Below are 19,663 nucleotides of genomic sequence, written 5' to 3' on the forward strand. Positions count from 1 at the left end.
CTGACCGAGAATTGGCCGCTCCGCCTCAGTGCGGAGATAAGGGCAGGCGGGGGTGTTGACACCGCAGGCACTGAGCCTCCGCTGGCTCCCGCTCAAGCTCATTTGTGTGTCCGCCTCTGGACTGCTTTGTTTTAACAGTGATTGTAACTTCAAGAATGTTTTCTTGTAAACTCAGAATAACCACTTAAAAGAACTGCCTTCTCCCATAAGTATGGAAGTATTTTATCACTCTAAGAACATTCTTCCCACCCATGGGAAGATGGGTTGTGTCGCTCTCCATTTCGTGTAAATTCCATGCACGAATGCCCTATGCATTTAAATCTCCCTGTAGCCTATGGCCTTTGACAGTGGGAATTTGTAAAACATGGAATGTGAGAAATCTGGGAACAGTTTCAGGAAAAACATGGAAATTACTTGGAAACTGGATGGCAATTGAAGTCAGACTGATACAGGAGGGTAGATCTCAGGAAAGGGAGCTCTTGCCCTGTTCAGCAGCACTGTGCCATTCATTCCCTTTTGCATGTGTTTTGCTCATCATTAGGGATTTCTTCTCTCAGATACAGAAGGTGCCTCTGCTTCCAGTGGTAGAAAGAAAGGAGAAATGAGAAAGTGCTGTTACAGGTAACAAAAAATGAGTAAATGAGTCAGGATATCCTAAATGAGGTGCCTGTTCTGCACCCTGAGAAGCAGAGGGTACGCTAGCAAAACCTGGGGTATTTCCTAACCCGGTATCAGGATGTAAAAATCAGTTGGTCCAGAAAACATCATTCTCTATTACATGCGGAACGCCATGGAAATCCTCACTTTCATCATGTACAGGACACCGCTAAGTTCCAGACAGCACTTCTTGAGGTGCATAGATGAAAGGGTATAGTCAAATATAAACAAGCGGGTAGCAGGGATGAAGGAATGGCTGCTGCTTGAGAAGAGACTGAAGCAACCAGCACAGTTCATGTGCGGAAGCAGAGATGAGTGTCTTATCACAGATGCTACGGAGCTGGTAAACAAGGAACAATTAGTCATTGCACAATCACCGAGTGCTTACAGGCACTTACGGGCATCAGGCCCCGAAAGAGAAAGCAGCGTTGCACACAGTGTGTGATTTCATAGAACCATAGAATAGTTAGGGTTGGAAAGGACCTTAAGATCATCCAGTTCCAACCCCCCTGCCATGGGCAGGGACACCTCACACTAAACCATATCAAACAAGGCTCTGTCCAACCTGGCCTCGAGCACTGCCAGGAATGGAGCATTCACAACCTCCCTGGGCAACCCATTCCAGTGCCTCACCACCCTAACAGGAAAGAATTTCCTCCTTATATCCAACCTAAACTTCCCCTGTTTAAGTTTTAACCCGTTACCCCTTGTCTTGTCACTACAGTCCCTAATGAAGAGTCCCTCCCCAGCATCCCTATAGGCCCCTTCAGATACTGGAAGCTGCTATGAGGTCTCCACGCAGCCTTCTCTTCTCCAGGCTGAACAGCCCCAACTTTCTCAGCCTGTCTTCATACAGGAGGTGCTCCAGTCCCCTGATCATCCTCGTGGCCCTTCTCTGGACTTGTTCCAGCAGTTCCTTGTCCTTTGGTGAGAACCTAGTATCTCATTGAGGTGAGATATCTCAGATGCTGCAAAATACCCGTGGTTTCCCAAAGCAGACAGCGCAGTTGCTGGTTGAGTTGGAAGGAGATGTCCTGTGTGGTGCTGGTGGATACCAGCTCGCTGAGGTCTTGGGTAAAACCAGCACATCAGAAAGGCCAGGGATGTATCATGCATGTTTGTATGGCCCAAATGCCATCCAAAAGCGGGGAATTTGAACCCGGCATCCAGCTGCTGCTCACTGGCAATTTCCAGGTATCAGATCCTGGCCTGGGAGGCATTGAATGTGTCAGTGGCACATGGGCACCAGGTGTGGAGCTTCTGCTGCTCACCAGGGGACTGAAGCCCTGGAGAAGGATTCCCAGTTCTGGCAGGATTAAAGCTCCTGGAAATACTGAAACTCTGTGCTGAGTTTTTGCCAAACTTACACATGAAATAATTAATGTTGCATTTATGAAGTGGACTTAAATTCACTCCAGTATATTTGCTCCCAAGTAATCAATGCTCTGATGTGACTGTTCAAACAGATGACAGCTATTATTTAGTATTGTGCCTTGGACACATGAATTTTTGCCTGAAGCTTTATTTCAGTGTAATTTTTTCAGCAGAATGAAAGCAACAATCTGATTCACAAAAGAAAAACATAAAGCTCACAAATCTTGCTTCCCTGCTGCGTTTGAACTCTGCTTTTGTACATGGAGACAAAAAAAATCCCCACAACCCTGCATGTTTAGTTATTCTGTAACCAGGCATTTCAGGTCAAAGACACAGAAGGGATCAAAAGAGATAAGCAAAACTAAAATGGCAAGGTCAGAGACGTGCTTCCTAAGTGTAGTGAAGGCAAATCCAAGGAGGAAGCGGAACACCAATCAACGTCCTATCTCCACTTTGCTTCCTAGCCAAAGACACTGAAAGCGTCTCCAAGAAGTAAAAAGATCTCTCCCATGAAAGAGTGCCAGCGTTGTCAGGGGAAATAACGAAATAAAACATTCACAGCCTTTACTGAAGAGATTGTCCTGAGTGTGTTTGTGCTCCTCTGGAGAAGGAAAGCATTACTGGGTGCAAGGCACAACTGTAGTCAGTGGGAAACTGGGTTTATTTAGTGGTTTCCCACACGGACCCCTCTTCTGCAAACAGCCCAAAGGCAGGACAGGACCCAAAAAGCCACTGCGGAGCTGGAAGGTGCCTGATGTCCCAGGGGCTGCAAGCACTCTGTCACCTCTGGTTAGGTTTCTCCACTTGGTTTCAGAGGCTTCAGTTTAGGGCAGTGTGGGTTACATGAACTGTATGCAACCCATATAGTTACATACATGTCCAGCTTCCACACAGCAGCTGGAGAAACTTCCCATTTTTCTTTTTTAAATATAGATACATAAGTCAAACCATGTAGGAAATTGGGATTGAAAAGGGACCTCTGGGGGCTTTGCAGTCACCCTCCTCTTACAGTCACCTCTTCACCAAGTGTAGCATCTCCATCCCTTTACTCAGAGACTGCACTACAGGGGCCAGGCATTTTCATTACACCCTTCTCAGAGGCAGTGAGCCAGAGGGTTTGGGTTTGTAGCTTGTGAGACCATCACTGTACCCCATCCCTGGCACTTAGTCACAAGGACACTTAGAGAAGCATTCCCTGAAGTGATGGCACTTTTTAAATCATCCAACTTGAGGAGGAGGGACAGCCCGAGTTACGGCATGGTGTGATGTCCTGCCTTGACCTGCCTCCCCCAGCAGAGAGGAGCTCTTGTTTCCTGAAGGATGCATTTCTGGGTGTTAGCTCCCATCCCATCGCTGCCAGGCTGACACTGAACAGTAAAACATCTCTCTCTGGGGAGTGTGTGTGTCTGCTGAGTGAAATTTCACAGGAGCAGCCAGAGGAAGCTCTGAATTAGATGTGAGATGGGATTCAAAGGATTAATCACCCTGGAACATGGCTTTGGTGCCAAAGATGCTTTATTTCAAGCTGTAAAATACCAAGAACTTGACAAACGTAAGGATACTGTGCCCATCTCTGATTAGCCTTAGCTAACCAGTGCTAGCTGTGTGCTCCGAGCCTGTCACTGAGAGATACCTAGCTTGCTCTGCAGTATGCAGCTCCAGCCATGGATCAGATAGTTCAGGGAGGAGGAATCCTCCTTCCCCAGTGTGGCTGGCTCAAAAAGCCTTGTGACACTGTAGAGCCTTTCAGCAGGCTGTTGACTTAGCCAGCTGTTTCCAGTACCTGCAAAACAGGGATGGCAGAATGTCCAGTGGGTGCTTTGCTTGCAAAGTCAGTCACTCTTGTGAGATGGCTCTGAGAGCCTTAGAATGACCATTCACTAAAAGACAAAAAAGGGCTTTATCAGGACATGCTTCCTTTCCGCAACGAGGACAGAGCCAGGCAGAGTGAACATTATCATTTATTTTAACCACAGGGTAACGTATTACTGAGTGTCATTCTACTCCGCATGCTCTCTTAATACTGATTAGGCCAATAGCTTGAGCAAATAAGCTGGAAGTTCCTATGGTTCATTCTTTGGGAAAGGTCATTCACCTCATGTAAATGGACCCACTAAAGAGGTGTGTTTTTTTTTCCAGGGGCTGGAGTGAACCTCACCTGTTGGACTGGCCTTCAGACATGACTCAGGAGCAGAATGAATCACAGCTCGTAGTGTACCAAGAGTAGGAGGAAAGGCAACCTTGTCACCGTGGTGAGGCACTAAAGACTGCTTGGAGGAGACATCTTCAGACAGCAGGGCTTAAAGAAGAAATGTAGCTTCCTCTCTGCTGGAACAGCGTGTTTCTGGTGAGTTAGCAGAGATGAACGGACATTCCTGCTGCTGGGTTAATTTACAGCTATCTGTAAAGAAAGGCTTCTTTATTTCAGTTAGAAATCTGTGCACATTTTAAGCAAAGGCTGTATAACTTGTTTAAGGAGAGACTGAATGGCAAGTGAGAAGCAGCCTGGAAAGCAGTCAGATGAAAATATTTCCTATAACTCAGGTTTGCTCTTTAACTTTTGACTTTACAAAGGTTAAAAGTTAGTGCAGATTGCCTTCTTGCTCTGGTATTTTAAATATTAAACATTTCTCTTGTGTTCTTTAATTAAACTCAGTTCTGAATATGCCTTTATAAACCAACCCATCCATTTGTATCTCCATGGTGTGCCATTGTATATCCTTTATGAATCCCAAAGGCAGGTCATCCCACTTTTATAATGACTTTGGAATAACTGATGCATTTTAACACAATCAGTATAAGATAGCCTCCAGAAAAAGAGTCTGGATGACAAGAGGAGACTATTTTACAAGGACTGGGGTGTTATAAGTGCATTGTCCCTTATTGCGTAGTGAGTATTGAGTAGGGAGTCCAGAGGCACATTGTCATCTTAACAGGAGACATTTTTCCTCCATCTTTACTCATATCAATATAATAAGTATCCCAAGACTTCTCATTTGTAGAGTGAGGACAACATCTGGCTTGGTAAGAACCATGAGTATTAGACCTGATAAAAAACAATATACAATGCACATGGTAGTTTCACAGCACCATGTAATGTGCTCTGGCTGGAAGGAATCCACATGCAACTGGTGACGTGTGTTATGCCAGCCTTTAGAGCACGATTTAAGTGCTGGGGTCGATATGTAGAGCAAAAAGCAGCCACTTGCTATTTTAATGTATTTTCTTGAGATTCTGTTGGATGCCACCAAAGTCCACAGATCCTGGTTTTGAACAGCTGGCGTTTGCGAGTGACTGTGTTCCTGAAGTACACACAGCACGCAGATTTTGTGGCTTTTGATGTGAAAATCCCATGTGCAAAAAGAAATTACAAAATTGCTCAGGTGTAAATGTAAACTCAACACAGGAAAAGTGTTTCTTTGAGAGATGCTGGGTCTTAATTCTATCTGCTTCCTTCCATAAAGGCATACAATGTATGAGTTTTCTCTCATTTTTGCTTCCTATGATGTACCCAAGCTGGGAAGCAACCTCAGAAGGGTCTTAGGTGTCTTCAGAGGTCTAGAAGACCAAAGTCTGCAGCTTAGAGTTGTCAAAGAGCTGGATCTAGGTGCTCATCCCTATCCAACAGCAGCCAGAGTGACTGCTGAGATGTGTGGGCAGGGAAGCAATGGAGAAGACATCACCCACAGTCTCTCAGCTTGTTTAGTGGAGCAGTGGTCTCCTGCACCAGAATGTGGGCAGTGGGGAAGAGCCACTGTGTGGTGGAAGCTGGAGGGGATGGCCTTAAAAAACTCTATTTCAGGCTGAAAGATCTAAAATCTGTTGGGACTTGCTCTTTCCGTACTGGGGAGCCTGGAGGTGCAGGCAGAATTCTGGATCCTGCTCAGGCTCTCCACTGGGGTAGATACATTGGCCTAAGAACGCTTTGCTTTGTAGCTTTGATGAATGAAACTTCCAAACTAATTTGGTCATTTTTATGCAGATGTTTAAGATCTTTAAAATAACGGGGGGGGGGGTCCCTTAAAGTCTTTTACCTAAATTTCCTGTTAAGACACAACAAATATCCGTTCTGCTACTGTGTTGTACCTGAGAAGCTCCATTCTGTGGAGATCTGTCGGTCACTACTTTATGAAGTAGAGAAGTACCTCTAGCAGCTGTGTAGCATCCCTGCTGTGTGTGCCAGCTTTAGTGTGGACACCAGGAGGTGGCCCGCAAGTTATGAAACACCTTAGGAGAAAATCAGCAGCATGCATGTCAAATATTCCTGTTGGAGCAAATGGTTAGACAGGAGCTTTGCACAGCAAGATTTAGCACATTCGAGTGGCACCTTCTTACTAGGGTGTAGTAGACTTGTAACTTGATTTCATTGGCACCATAACTTTATTTCCTCCTTTCTGAGGACTGAAAGGAGTGAATAAGCTAAAGGTTACTTGGACAGCAAGGTAATTGGCACAGCTAACTGCAGGGAGCAGCTTTACCTGTGTTTTTTGAAATACAAAGTGGACCATGTATTTGAGAGTCCTCGAATTGCTCACAGGTGGTTTTCTGGCAGCAGGGAGCAAGCCTGCATGCCTGTTTGGCTATAAAATGTGAACTTTGAATTGTGAAGACACTGGGGGGGGGGGAAATAGTAGCAATCATTAGGTCTATAACCGACAGGACAAACGCCTCCCTGAGGAGTCAGCAGCAGTGTTGTTGACACGCCTGGCACAGTGGAACATGCTTGGGAGTGATTTGCAAGGAAGAGTTTCAGACAGTGCCATGCTATGAAGGCAGGTAAAAGTTGAGAGTATCAGTTGTAAAAGTCTTAGTCTTCATATAGTAATTAATGGTCTGTGAGGCCAGCACGTCTGAGGGGGACACGTGTGTTGTAGTGTCATTCACCTGTGAGTGGGTGGTGGTTCAGGTGAGGCCAGTGAGCGGTGGTGGAGCACTGGGGAGAGTCAGCCAACCATCTCAGACTAACAGTGCACAGAGGGGAACCCTCTGCTCAGGTCAGGTCCCTCCAAAGGAAGCTGAAGTTGGGCAAGCTGCCATAAAAGCTAGATTGATGCCACTGACAAATGAGGGACTAAAGGTCAGGGAGGAGCTTTCTGCTTCTCTGAGGGATGTGAGATACCTTTGCCTCAATGGCATGCTGGCTTTTCCTCCTCTTGGAGCTGAGCCCACCAATTCCTCCTCTCCACACCCTTATTTTGCCGTCCCTGGATTGGCAGCAGGTAGTCACTGTCCATGAAGTGTATTCTCTAAGGATTGTGGCAGGGAAGCAAGGAGAGAAAAGGGAGGTTAGTTGGGGAGGGGCTGGCTTACAGCAGCTGAGCTCACATCTGCGCAGTGTCAGCTAGGCAAGGGGCCAAACCACAGGCAGCAGACCCACTCTGCTGTCACCTCAGGGGCTCCCAGGGTGTCTGCACCGTGTCCTGGCAGCTCAGACTCACATTCACAGGAGAAAGCAGATGCCACAGCTGCACGGGTACATCAGGTCTGAATACAGAGCTGGAGCAAAGAGGGGAATCAGCATGAGCACAGTCATTTAAAAGATCATCTCTACTTGTGATTTAGTCTCCTTTCATCTGTTGTAGACGTTAGAGGAGAAACATGCTGGCCTGCTGTCTCCAGTACCTCTGAGTAATAATCTGTGTAACTTTCAGGGCTCCCACTAATAAAAGCAGTGGCACTGTATGGTGGGAGCTAGCAGAGGTTACCTTACCCCTCACCTCTCATCCCTTTTTCTTTGCCAGAGATCTGCTCACTGAAGAAACACTGGTGAAGGCATGATCCACCCCAGCATACATACAAATATGAAGCTTTTCTGGATAATCCCATTTTTCCTGCTGCAAGGTAGAGTCTTACCTTGGTGGATAATGGTGTGGGTGAAGCAGGGCACACATGCTGAACTGTAATGCAGAACCTTCTCCACTTCTCAGTGCATGAGATAAGGTTGTGCCCTTCTGGCTGTGTCCTGCCTGCTTGAAGAGATGCACTGGGCAGCCCTGGGAGCCAAGGGAAGGCCATTTCTAGCCTGAAGTACTGCAGCATACAGCCATTGCATCTTTCTGCTCTTTTCCTCTACAGCCAGCGCAGAGCAGGACATGGATGTCCCCACAGCCCTTGCCAGCACAGGCGTGTATGATCACACAGCAGATGTAACCCTTGTGCTCGGTATAGGTCAAGAGGAGCTGGAGGAGCTGCTCTGGTTCTTCCGCACAGAAGACTGTAAGTCCCATTGACATTCCTGAGTTGAGAGTTGAAACAGAGACAGACAGTCCTTGGCTGTTAACCCTTCTCCTAATGGAGATGCCAAAGGGAATTACCTGAGGATATGATTTACCCCAGGTATATAAACCCTCAGTCTCACCTCCAGAAGAAGCATGGGTAAAGACAGGTATGAGGCTTTGCTGTCTCCTCCCAGAGTGAGGTTCAGCCTCTTTCCAGGTACAGCTTGCTAAGAGGGCAAAGGTCTGGGATGACCAGTGATTTTGGCAGGGTAGAGGGAGCAGGTTGATATGAGCAGGTCAGTGCCATGAGGATCAACTTCAAAGCCACAAAAATCAAGGGCAGGGCATCTGCTGCCATCAGGGCTGAACACCCCAGCCTATGTTCAAAGGCAAAATCTAGCCACCCAGGTGTGTAGCAGTGAGAAAACCTGCAGAGCAGAGGGGCCCTTCTAGCAGTGCTCTTGGTGGTCCACTGCAGCTTCCAGCCTAGCTCCCAGCCTGGGATATGGCTGAAGCCATGTGTGGCAGATGTGGCCAGCATGAGAGCTGCAGAGCTGGAGGTGGGGGCTGTGAGTGGCACAAAGCAGTTGTGTAAGCCCAGGGAGGGAGAGTTGCCTGAGGTTGTCCCCAACAACGTGACCCGGGTGCTCTGTTCTGGGTACTGAGTTTGACACAGGCTTCTCTGCCCTCATCCTGCAGCCAAACCATGGCCCTCTGAGCTTGGCTATCCTTGGAAAAGGCCTGGCTGGGCTCCGCAGGTCGCACTCCTCTGTGCATGCTAACGCTGCCTCTCTGCTTTTCCCCAGCATCAACATGGAATTACTCCGTCCTTGCACTTTCCTTTGTGGCCATGATTTTGGGCCTTGTCCTTCTGGCCCTTAATGTTACACGGAACAGGTGAGACAGGAAAATTTGGGTGTCTTTTGGTGTGTGGTGGAGTGCTGAACCCCCCCAGCAGACAGGGATTGGCAGAGCAGGGCAGGACAAGCCCTGAGTGATGGGGAGAAGAGCAAAGACAAACTCCCTTTGAACAGAGCTTCGTTGTAAAACCTTGCCTGACTCCCCGTTCTCCTTGTGTGTTGCTTGGAATGAGCCCCTTCTCCAGGCCACGGATCCTCAGCAGTAAAGTGCCTGTGACAGCTCTGCCCAGCGCAGCCAGGCTGCTGGGAGGGAAGGAAGGAACATTAAATGCATGGTGTGAGGTGCTCCCCATTTGAGGGGCTCTGGAGCAGGACTCCCCAGCCTTGCCATCTGCATTCCCATAATGTACCTCTGGGCTGTACTGCTGTGCAACAGTCCCGCAGCTGAGGAGCAACTCGCTGTTTTCTACAGCAAGAGAACTTACCTCTGAGTCAGCTTCCATTTCCAATGAGAGACAGAGAACTGATGTCCCAAGTCTGCCACGCTTGTTCAATGATGGTTTACTGGCTGTTGCTGCCTCACCGTGGTGTGCTGTGTGTTCTCCAAGTGTAAACCCGCAACTCAAACACCACAGACTTAACACAGTGCAGCTGGTTTTCCCACAAGCAGCTGCTGTGTTCCCAAAGCCAAGGTGTGAAGAGCTTGATGGAACCATCTCTGCAGGTAGATATTTACCCTAGATGTCTGCTGGGCTTGCTGCTTCACTCCATGGTTCCTTTCTCTCCCTTCCCTGCAGGAAAAGGAAGAGCCACATGTGCAGCACAGCAGGGCAGACAGCTCAGCAGGCGGAGCTGGAAGCCAAGCAAGCCCTGGTCCCTGTGGAGGAATGCAGCCCGACTGAGCTGCGGAAGGAGGATCCAGTGCCCCAGGATCAGAGATCAGGAGAAGTCGTGGTGCAGTGGAAGGATGGGACCGTCACGTCTCTGTACACAGAGAAGTCTGAAGACACTCTGTAACAGCAGCTTTAGTCCAACCATTCAGGCCCTAAGGAACGTATCAGAATGTCTTGATTCATAGTGATGGGAGTTTAAAACCACAGTTTAGCCTGCAAAAACAAACGAGAATAAAAAGCAGCAGCAGAGCTGCACCCCACAAGTGGCTCTGGACTTGCAAACCTGGGCCTCCCCGGTTCAGCTCCCGGCTGGCTGGTCTTTACCTGCTGCTCTCAGTGCCTCCAGCCTTCTCTACTGCACACTGCCTTCATCCCCTGTTGCACCCAGGCTGGAGCTGAGCCGGGACAAAGGGCCGGAGGTGTGGGAATACACCGTCAGCCAGGGAACACGCTGTCCTGTCCCATCAGGAAAACGCCACACGGACACGGAGGCACTTCTGTTCTTTTCAGAAATAATCTTTATTAAAATACTTTCCAAAGTGGTTGATTGAAATCCCATATTGAATGCCTATCAGTAAGGTCATATATATATACATATATGTACAAATATACATGTGATGTGTTACTCTGCAGAGTAACTGCAGCTCCAGGGAGAAGCCGACACAGCAAACGAAGCTGAGCACACAGCCCTTGGTCCTGGCTCGGGCACAGGCAGAGCGTGGTCTGGTTTGGGATTCACTTCGTGCCCTTCACTGGGCACACGTAGAAGCCATGAAATAATTTAAGACATACTTTAAACACATCAGTCTTTTAAACAAAGGCTTTTGGAGCGCGTCCTCCTCAGTGAAGCATCTCTCCTTGCAAAGCCTCGTAAAAGGAACGCTATGGTGTAAAGAGTGGATTAAAACCCAGCTATTTTGGTATGACTTTTTTGATGCATAGGAATTGGTTTTGGGACACCTGAGGCCTTTAGTTGGCTTAAACAGTATCTGCACCTTGGATTAAAATACCCCAAAATTCCTCTTATTGCTCGGTGAGGGCATCCATGAGAGGAGCAAGGTGGGTGCCCCTATGCTTCGTTAATGATTGATTCCCCCTTCCTGGGCTCCCATCGCTGTGCTCTGAGCTGGCTGGGGGTCCCTGGGGACAGCCCTCACCGTCCCAGTGGTGCCCATAGCTCTGGCTGCTCCGGGAACTGCCTGGATCCACCCGGAAAGCCAGGCTGGTCCCTGGTGCTGTTGGCAGGACAGGATGCACACACTGCGGCAGCGCCCAGCCAGAGGGGTCAGGAGCCAGGGCAGGGGCAGGCAGGGTGATGCCAAGACTGATTTCAGGCTCTCAGCACCCCGTCTGCTCACCAGATCACCACCACAGGCTTTGCCCTGCGCACCAGCAGCCCGTCAGTCCATCATGGATAGTCTTGGTCCATCCAGAGCCAGGAGAACAGAGTCTCTCCCCATCCCCTGTGCAGCAGGGACGCCTCCTAAAATATCTTGAACCCCTTCAGCAGGGTGAGCGTGGGAGCCTTCCTCTTGCTCTGCGCCCGCGACGACTTGACAGTGACCAGCTTGGCCTGTGCCACCGAGGGGATCTCCTTGTAGTTGACGGTGGAGAGGGTGTTGAAGGTGCAGCTGGCCAGGCCGTGCCGGGCGGGCAGCGCCACCGGCGTGGCCACGGGCAGGCACGGCCGCTCCTCGGTGATGAAGAGCGGCCGCACGGGCAGGTTCCACTGCGCCCGGCGCCGCACCTCACGCACGGCCTCGTGGAACACGCGCTGCACCCCCGCGAAGTCCTGGCACGCCGACACCTCGTAGTATAGGCACCCGAACCGGCGCGCCAGGGACAGCCCTTCGGCTGCCGGCACCTGCCTGGCGAGAGCGAGGGGATGGCTGCAGCATCCCCAGGGGATGCAACCAGCCGAAAGGGGAGTGAGGGGTGCAGGTGGGGAGCAATGGACCCTGCCTCCTGGTGAGCACCGGGCTCAGCTCCTGGGACAAGCAGGGAACATGAGTCCCACATTGTTTTCGCCACGAGGATGATCAGGGGACTGGAGCACCTCCTGTATGGAGACAGGCTGAGGAAGTTGGGGCTGTTCAGCCTGGAGAAGAGAAGGCTGCATGGAGACCTCAGAGCAGCCTTCCAGTATGTGAAGGGGGCCTATAGGGATGCTGGGGAGGGACTCTTCATCAGGGACTGTGGTGACAGGACAAGGGGTAACGGGTTAAAACTGAAACAGGGGAAGTTTAGATTGGATCTAAGGAGGAAATTCTTTCCTGTTAGGGCGGTGAGGCACTGGAATGGGTTGCCCAGGGAGGTTGTGAATGCTCCATCCCTGGCACTGTTCAAGACCAGGTTGGACAAGGCCTTGTTTGATATGGTTTAGTGTGAGGTGTCCCTGCCCATGGCAGGGGGGTTGGAACTTGATGATCTTAAGGTCCTTTCCAACCCTAACTATTCTATGGTTCTATGATTCTATGATTGTTTTGCCTTTCCCAAAGGTCCCTGGGGAATCATGCAACCTCCCACGCCAGGGATGCGTGCCAGGGATGCGATGGCACTGGGAAGCAGGGAGGAAACAGCCTGTGCTGTGGGGACAGGGAAGCCTCCATGCTGGGAGCACAGGGTGGGTCAGCAGCGTGCGTGACTCAAGGATCCGTGGGACCAGCATTAAGCACAGCCCCAGAACAGCACAAAAGGCCAGGAAAACACACTGGGGACGTGCAGTGCTGGCAGCGGGACGGGTGAGGAAGGGCTCCAGGGAAAGGGCACATCCAGAGGGGAGCGAGGAGCTGGAGCAGGCTCAAGCCCTGCCTGGGGACGGTGACTCTGCCCAACCACGGAGCCAAAAAACATCCCACTGAAAATACCAGCAGGCTCAAGATAAATACATCATCCCCCGGGCAGGAAGCTCAGAGGTGTGGGAGGATGGGCATGTACCAGTGGGGGTGGAAATACCCAATAGAAATCAGATTTGGAATATTGCATCCCAGCTGGAGGGATGGGGGGCGAATCTGTGAGCTCTTCCCACCAGGAAAAGACAGCCTTGCCCCATGCCCAGTACCTGTACTCCTCCATGTCCAGCTTGTTGCCCAGCAGGAGCACAGGACAGCGGCTCTGGCAGCCCTTCGCGTGCAGGGCCAGGACCTCCAGGTAGCGCTGGCAGCCCTCGAAGCTCTTCCTGTCATCGATGCTGTACACCACGAGGAAGGCGCTGGCCCAGCACAGGTAGCGCTCGCAATTCCCAGGGCCATCCTGGAGGCAGAGTCGTGTCTGAGCCATGGTCCAGCGGCATCCAGCCGGGTCACAGCAGGCACCTGGCACCAACACTGCCCCGGGGTCTCACCTCGTCAGCCGTGTCCATCACCTTCAGCAGCACAGGCTGCTGGTCCACCAGCTCCTCCGAGGTGTAGGTGTCCTCTGCAAGGAGAAGGGTGGTTGTGAGGATGCACCGGGGGATCCGGTCTGCTCCAAAGCCAAGCAAAGCCCTGGATGCTTGGGGCACCGGGGAAAAAAATCTCAGCATCTGACACCTCCCACCTTACTCCTTCCTAAGACAACGTTACTTTGGGGGACTGGTGGTGATGCTGCTGGGAAGCCTGGCTAGGAACAGTTATTTCTCCCTGTATGCTGCAAGTGTGGGCTCCCATGGGATAAGGAGGGAGGGAAGGAGCCTGTCGCAGCCATCACTGCACCCAGGGCTCAGCCCTTATCTAAATGCCAGGACATGGCAAGATAAAGTGAGTCTGGAGCTCGACACTGGGGCTGTTTCCCAATAAATCAGGCAAAAGCAGCACCCCTTTCCTTTGGAAGGAGCACAGGCAGAGCCCCTGAGCCATTTTCCTGGGAGAAAGATGCCTTCTCCCGGCTGGTCCTAACGGATGCGTTTTGGAAAGGTTTTGACGTGGGAAGATGAAACCACATTCCTAAAACAGGTCCGAGGAGGAAAGGATTTGTCTTTCTTTCCTAAGAGTCACTGAGTTATGAGGAGCTGGAGTCGGTTCCTGGACAAGCTCCATATCTCCCTAATGTCCCCGATAAATCATTCCTGGTTCTTCCCCACGCCCTGGAGTCCGGCCTAGGAAAATAGGGATTAATTTCTGAAACGAGTGGAAAATAAAGCCCAGGGCTGCTCCTTGCAGAGCGCAGCCCCTGGGGCCACCCACTCTGCAGCCCCCTTGTCCCAGCCCTTCCCTGCCTGGCACCCCAGGAGTGAGCAGGAGGCTCCCCAGGGACTGCTGCCGGTCTTAGGGGTGATGGACATTGTTTGTACAGGTGGGTTTGGGTCACATCCAGCCCTTCTGTTGTTTTTCATGTAACTTTGGGTGCTGCTTTTTTTTTTCTCCTTCAATGCCACACTCGTGGGAAACACAGGGAATGGGAAGGATGCTCCATAGGAGCTCATGGAGGGGCAACACCCGCGGAGGAAGCATCTTACCCAGGTTCGGATCGTATTCGCTTATGAACCTCTTGGTTAGAAACTTCACGGTCAGAGCTGCAGGAGGTGAAAGAGGCGGGTGAGGCCGGCGTCGTCGTCCCCCACCCTATGGCACAGGCACGCCAGCACCACCCTGATGCCCGCCCATCCCCGTGGCCTCGGGGCGCCCGCCTCACCTGACTTGCCCGCCCCGCGGCACCCCAGGATGGCCACGTTGCACTCGCCGAGGGGGCTCTGGGGCGGCCGCTCGCCGCCGGCTCGGGGTTTGCCGAACACCGAGGACATCCTCAGTCCTATGGGAGAGACGTGGGCGGGGGGGGACGTGGGGCACCCGCTGCCACCCCAGTGGGGACCGGGGAGGGGGGGATCCCCTCTCCTCCATGCGCATCCTGCAAGCGCAGCGGCCGGCAGCAGCACCCCACCTCCCCCCCCAGCAAAGCGAGGGACCCCGCAGCCCTCTGCCCGCCCTTCGCACCCCAGCGAGAGAACAGAAACGCGGGCTCCCACCTTAAAGCCCTGCTCCGGAGGAGCCGCGGGGCTCTGGGGGGGGCCTGGGGAGCAGCAGCCCCCGTGCGCCCGGAGCGGATGAATGAGGCGGGAGGAGGCGAGCGCGGCTCCCTCGGCTCGGGCTCCAGCCAAGCTCCTTGTAAGGAATGCTCCGCGCCGGCGCCCATGGACGCGCTGCTGCCCGGCACCCGAGGACGGGCCCCCGGGCTCCCGGCACGGACCCCGCTCCCATCGTGGCTCCAGCCAGTGCCCGCCTCACCGCCCGCACGGCCCCACCGCCCCCCTGTGCCCCTCCGCTTCACCGCGTCCCAGCACCTTCCATGTCCCCAGCGAGCCAAAGCCCGGTCCCACCTCCCCGGCTGAGCCCGGTGCACTCACGACACCTCCCGCAGGCAGAGCAGCACACAGGAGCGATGCTGCCCGTGCATCCACCCTGCCCACCGCACGCGTGGCTCCTTTGGGTGCACCTCCTGCTGCTGGCAGAGGCGGGGGGAAACCCTTTTTCCACCCAAAAGGTGCAATCCCGAGGGGAAAAGGGAGCACTCACCGCTGCCCGCGCCGAGCCATCAGCCAGCACCCAGTGGGCTCCGAGCCTGAGTAGGTGGTGGAGGCTGAAGTCAGCGTTGTCATGGTGATCACAGCCATTTGGGATGGGACTCAGCAGCCGGGATGCAGGATACGGCCCCCACGCCGGCCCCAAGAGGGGCTGTATCCATGGCCGGGGTGTAAAGGCGGCTCCGTGGCCATGCGGGGCTGCTGCTCCATTGGGATTATTGCCCGTTAATGCAGGCAGGATATTTTTAAACCCTCCCAAAATAGTCTGGGAGCATGGAAGTCCCTGCAAGGCCCGGGATGAGGACCATGGGGATCATTCCCCTGTGGGAAGCAGAGCCCCTCTGGGGAGCCCTAAACTCCCTTTGGACAGGTCAAGGATGCTTAAAGGCAAGCGGAGCTAAATGTGGTACTTTAAGCTGGGTACCATTAAGGATCAGTGATGGTAACACAAGTGCAAAGCTCTCACCTTCTCCCCTAAACTGAGGTATTTGGGGAACCTGCTGGAGCCAGACACGGGGCAAAGGCTTTGATACCACACAGTGCTCCAGGAGCTCCCGGCTGCTGGAATGAGGGGCTGAGCAGGGAGGAAAGAATAAACCTTCAGCAGGGCTGAAATGATGCACTGGCTAGAGGTGGTGATGGGGGGATTGGGGAGCAGCCCCCCGGGTGAGCCCTGCTGCTGGCTCTTCTCAGCATCCCCTGGCAGGGGTGGAATTGGGGTTTCCAGCCAGGGAAAGCTGTGAATAGCACATAAATGAGTGATGAGCCACAAATAACACTTCTATTCACTGTCAAGGGCCGTGTGAGTCGCAGGGGTTGGCTCTGCCTGCAGCCGGACTGGGTTTGGTGAGGAGGATTTTGTGTGTTTCATTTTCCTCACCATGAACTCATAGAATCATGGAATAGGTTTGGGTTGGAAGGGACCTTAAAGCTCATCCAGCCCCAACCCCTGCCATGGCAGGGACACCTTCCACTAGAGCAGGTTGCTCCAAGCCCCTGTGTCCAACCTGGCCTTGAACACTGCCAGGGATGGGGCAGCCACAGCTTCTCTGGGCACCCTGTGCCAGCGCCTCAGCACCCTCCCAGGGAAGAGCTTCTGCCTAAGAGCTCATCTCAGTCTCCCCTCTGGCAGGTTAAAGCCATTCCCCTTGGCCTGTCCCTGCAGGCCCTTGTCCCAAGCCCCTCTCCAGGTTTCCTGCAGCCCCTTTAGGCACTGGAGCTGCTCTAAGGTCCCCCCTTAAGGAGCCTTCTCTTCTCCACGCTGAACAACCCCTACCCATTCCAGATGCCCACATGAAGCACAGGCTGGTTTATGGCTCCTATTTAGAACACCACAAGGAGGATGCCCGAGAGCAGGGAGCTCAAAACCCGGCTCTGCCAGCGCCGCTGGGCATCCTCCATGGGATGAGCCAGGATAGAGCCGGGCATCCTGGCCGTGTCCTGCGCTGTCCGGTGACACCAGAGCCCTGCTGTGCAGCTGAGAGCGGTGGATGCCAGTGCAAGGCCCTGGTCACGAGCTCAGCTATCTTTAGCTGAAGGTATTTATATTCCAGGGCAGCGGCGTGGCGGCCACCGGGCAGGCAGCAAAGGCATCAAAGGAGGCAGGAGGGGGCTGCGCCAGGCGAGCATCGGGTGTTGCCCCACCACGCCTGGGCGAGGATGACCCCAGAGGAGGAAGGCTCGGAGGCAGGGCCCCCGCAGCACGTGCGGATCCGGGTGGAGGAGCAGTCGTTCTGCGTGGAGAAGGCGCTGCTGGTGGAGAGCAGTGAGTACTTCCGTGCCCTGTTCCGCTCGGGCATGAGGGAGAGCACGCAGGAGGAGATCGGGCTGGGGGAGCTGAGCGCCGCCGGGTTCTTCACCATGCTGCGGGTGCTGGCGGGCGAGAGGCCCGTCCTCGGCAGCGAGGAGACCTTCCAGGCGGTCGAGTGCGCCGCTTTCCTGCAGGTGAAGCCCTTGGCCAAGTTCTTGATCAACTCCATCAACTCCGACAACTGCATCCTGCTCTTCCAAGCCGCTGCCATATTCGGCCTCCTGGACCTCTTCCGCTGCGCCGCGCTCTACATCAGGGACAGCTATGCCGAGCTGGAGGAGTACCTGGACTGCCTCCCTGCCGACCTGCTGGCCTATGTGGAATCCCTCCTGCCCAGCACCTTCGTGGCAGTGGGAGCCCATACACCCACCTTCGAGTTCTTAGAGGACCTCTCCAGGACCCTCTGCTACCTGGACGAGGAGACCAACACGTGGAGGACCCTCTCCTGCCTGCCGCTGAGCGCCAGCACGTTCCTAGCCGGCATGGCGACCATGGATAACAAGATCTACATCGTGGGTGGTGTGTACGGGGCCAGCAAGCAGGTGGTGGAGAGCAGCTTCTGCTATGATGCTGACACCAACACATGGAGCGAGTTCCCCAGTCCCCATCAGCTGCGCTACGATGCCAGGCTGGTGGCGCATGAGGGCTTCCTCTATGCCATCGGTGGGGAGTACGAGAAGATCTCACTGAAGTCCGTGGAGAGGTACGACCTGGCCTCCAGCACGTGGACGTTCGTCTCTGACCTGCCGCAGCCCAGCTCAGCAGCGCCCTGTGCCCAAGCCATGGGGCAGATCTTCGTTTGCTTGTGGAAGCCGCTGGACACCACCATCATCTACGAGTACCAGACCCAGCAAGACGTGTGGCTTCCCATCACGGAGCTCAAGCGGCAGCAGAGCTACGGGCACTGCATGGTGGCCCACCGTGACAACCTCTACGTGATGCGCAACGGTCCCTCGGATGACTTCTTGCGCTGCGTCATTGACTGCTTCAACCTGACGTCGCGGCAATGGACCGCGCTGCCCGGGCAGTTCATGAACAACAAAGGAGCCCTGTTCACCGCTGTCATCAAGGGTGACACCATCTACACCGTCAACAAGATGCTGACGCTCCTCTACTCCGTGGAAGAGGGGACCTGGAAGTTCAAGAAGGAGCGGGCAGGTTTCCCACGCAGCGGCTCCCTGCAGACCTTCCTCCTGCGGCTGCCGAGGCGTGACCACAAGATCGCGACGTAGGTGAGCCCCCATCCCACGTCGGGATGCTCTCCTTGCACGTGGCCCTGCCTCGGCTCCCACTGCTCCCCCCTCCCCAGGGCTCCTCTCCTCCTCTGGGGAGTCGTGCTCAGGTCCGGGGATGCTTCATGATGGACCTCAGAGGTGAAGCTAGACTCTATCAGAGGGAAAGGGGCTGCAGGCAGCTGCTGCCTGCCCTGCATGGGCTGTGTATGAAGTCCTACCGGACGTGGGCTCATGAGGCGACCACGTGCAGGGCTTCATGGCTTCTGCAGAGGATGGATACCACAGAGATGCAGACATGGGGTTTATTTATTCTGACCGCATCCTGAAGGTGAGCAGCATCCCATCTCCTCTGCTCCCGTGGGAAATCATCCATTCTACCCTGGAATTAAAAGGAAGGCTATTAAAAGACCCCTGTGCTTGCCGTTACTGCTGGGTTTGGGGTTTTTCTGCCCCCCTTTCTGAAGGAAACACCTCCTCACGGGACCCACGTCAGGGCCCGCTCCTGCCCACTGAGTGCTTTTTCAGCTGTTTCAGAGCCGTACGTGGGAGCGCGGTTCCCACACAGCCCCTGCTCCCTGGGGAGATCTCCACGGCTGCTCCCGGGCACAGCGGGGCCCTGGGAGGAGGAGGAGGAGAGGGGGGAAGGGAAGGAAAGGATTTCCTGGGCACCGGTGCTTAATGCACGGAGGGGTCTGGGGGGGACCCAAAGTCCATTACCCACCCCTCGGCTCTTCCAGGCGCCTCAGGAGCCCCAACACAGACACAACGGGGTGGCTGGGGCAAGTGCTGGTGTTTGTTTTGAACCCAGACACAGTCTTTTGAGGACACAGGAAACCCCGGAAATGCAGAGGATGCTGAAAGGGAAGGAGAGGAGAGAGCAACAGCATTGCATAGCGATGCCAGAGGTCCCATGAGGTACCACTGCCCAGTGCTGATGTCCTCAGCACCAGCTCTGGGGATGGCTGGAAGACACAGACCCCCTCCTTTTGCAACCACAGCACTGCTGAAAGACCCATGGGGACCATGGCTCAGCTGGTTTCTCATCCACAAGGCAGGCTTTGGGCTGCCTGTGCCATCCCGGCAGAGACGGAGCGGTTGGGAATAGCAGCTGGGATGCCT

The 19,663-nt window shown here is 53.6% G+C and overlaps 3 protein-coding genes across 5 annotated transcripts; 2 read left to right on the forward strand and 1 right to left on the reverse strand.

Moving 5' to 3' along the window:
* Window positions 1-3,587: 3,587 nt before the first annotated feature.
* Window positions 3,588-10,543, forward strand: SLC51B (SLC51 subunit beta). Of its 2 annotated transcripts, XM_061446625.1 has the most exons (5): window positions 3,933-4,378; window positions 7,773-7,872; window positions 8,107-8,247; window positions 9,056-9,146; window positions 9,907-10,543. In XM_061446625.1, the coding sequence occupies exons 2-5, from the start codon at window positions 7,806-7,808 to the stop codon at window positions 10,124-10,126; spliced, it is 519 nt and encodes a 172-aa protein (XP_061302609.1). In that variant the 5' UTR covers window positions 3,933-4,378; window positions 7,773-7,805; the 3' UTR covers window positions 10,127-10,543. The 2 variants fall into 2 exon arrangements, with proteins under 2 accessions (XP_061302611.1, XP_061302609.1); XM_061446627.1 differs by lacking the exon at window positions 7,773-7,872 and having other exon boundaries at window positions 3,588-4,378.
* Window positions 10,501-15,141, reverse strand: RASL12 (RAS like family 12). 2 transcript variants are annotated; one of them, XM_061446624.1, is made up of 6 exons: window positions 14,945-15,141; window positions 14,614-14,730; window positions 14,438-14,494; window positions 13,346-13,419; window positions 13,064-13,254; window positions 10,501-11,870 (listed from the first exon to the last, which is right to left on the reverse strand). In XM_061446624.1, the coding sequence occupies exons 2-6, from the start codon at window positions 14,720-14,722 to the stop codon at window positions 11,486-11,488; spliced, it is 816 nt and encodes a 271-aa protein (XP_061302608.1). In that variant the 5' UTR covers window positions 14,723-14,730; window positions 14,945-15,141; the 3' UTR covers window positions 10,501-11,485. The 2 variants fall into 2 exon arrangements, with proteins under 2 accessions (XP_061302608.1, XP_061302607.1); XM_061446623.1 differs by lacking the exon at window positions 14,945-15,141 and having other exon boundaries at window positions 14,614-14,751.
* A 2,002-nt stretch (window positions 15,142-17,143) lies between these two features.
* On the forward strand, window positions 17,144-18,744 carry KBTBD13 (kelch repeat and BTB domain containing 13). The gene has a single exon (XM_061446628.1). It carries the CDS (start codon window positions 17,159-17,161, stop codon window positions 18,539-18,541), a length of 1,383 nt encoding a protein of 460 aa, XP_061302612.1. The 5' UTR covers window positions 17,144-17,158; the 3' UTR covers window positions 18,542-18,744.
* The last annotated feature ends 919 nt before the right edge of the window (window positions 18,745-19,663 follow it).

The sequence above is a fragment of the Pezoporus flaviventris genome, unplaced genomic scaffold (assembly GCF_033815535.1).
Source record: "Pezoporus flaviventris isolate CSIRO_AGI_PZ_B2104156 unplaced genomic scaffold, CSIRO_AGI_Pfla_v1 ptg000006l, whole genome shotgun sequence".
NCBI lineage: Eukaryota > Metazoa > Chordata > Aves > Psittaciformes > Psittacidae > Pezoporus > Pezoporus flaviventris.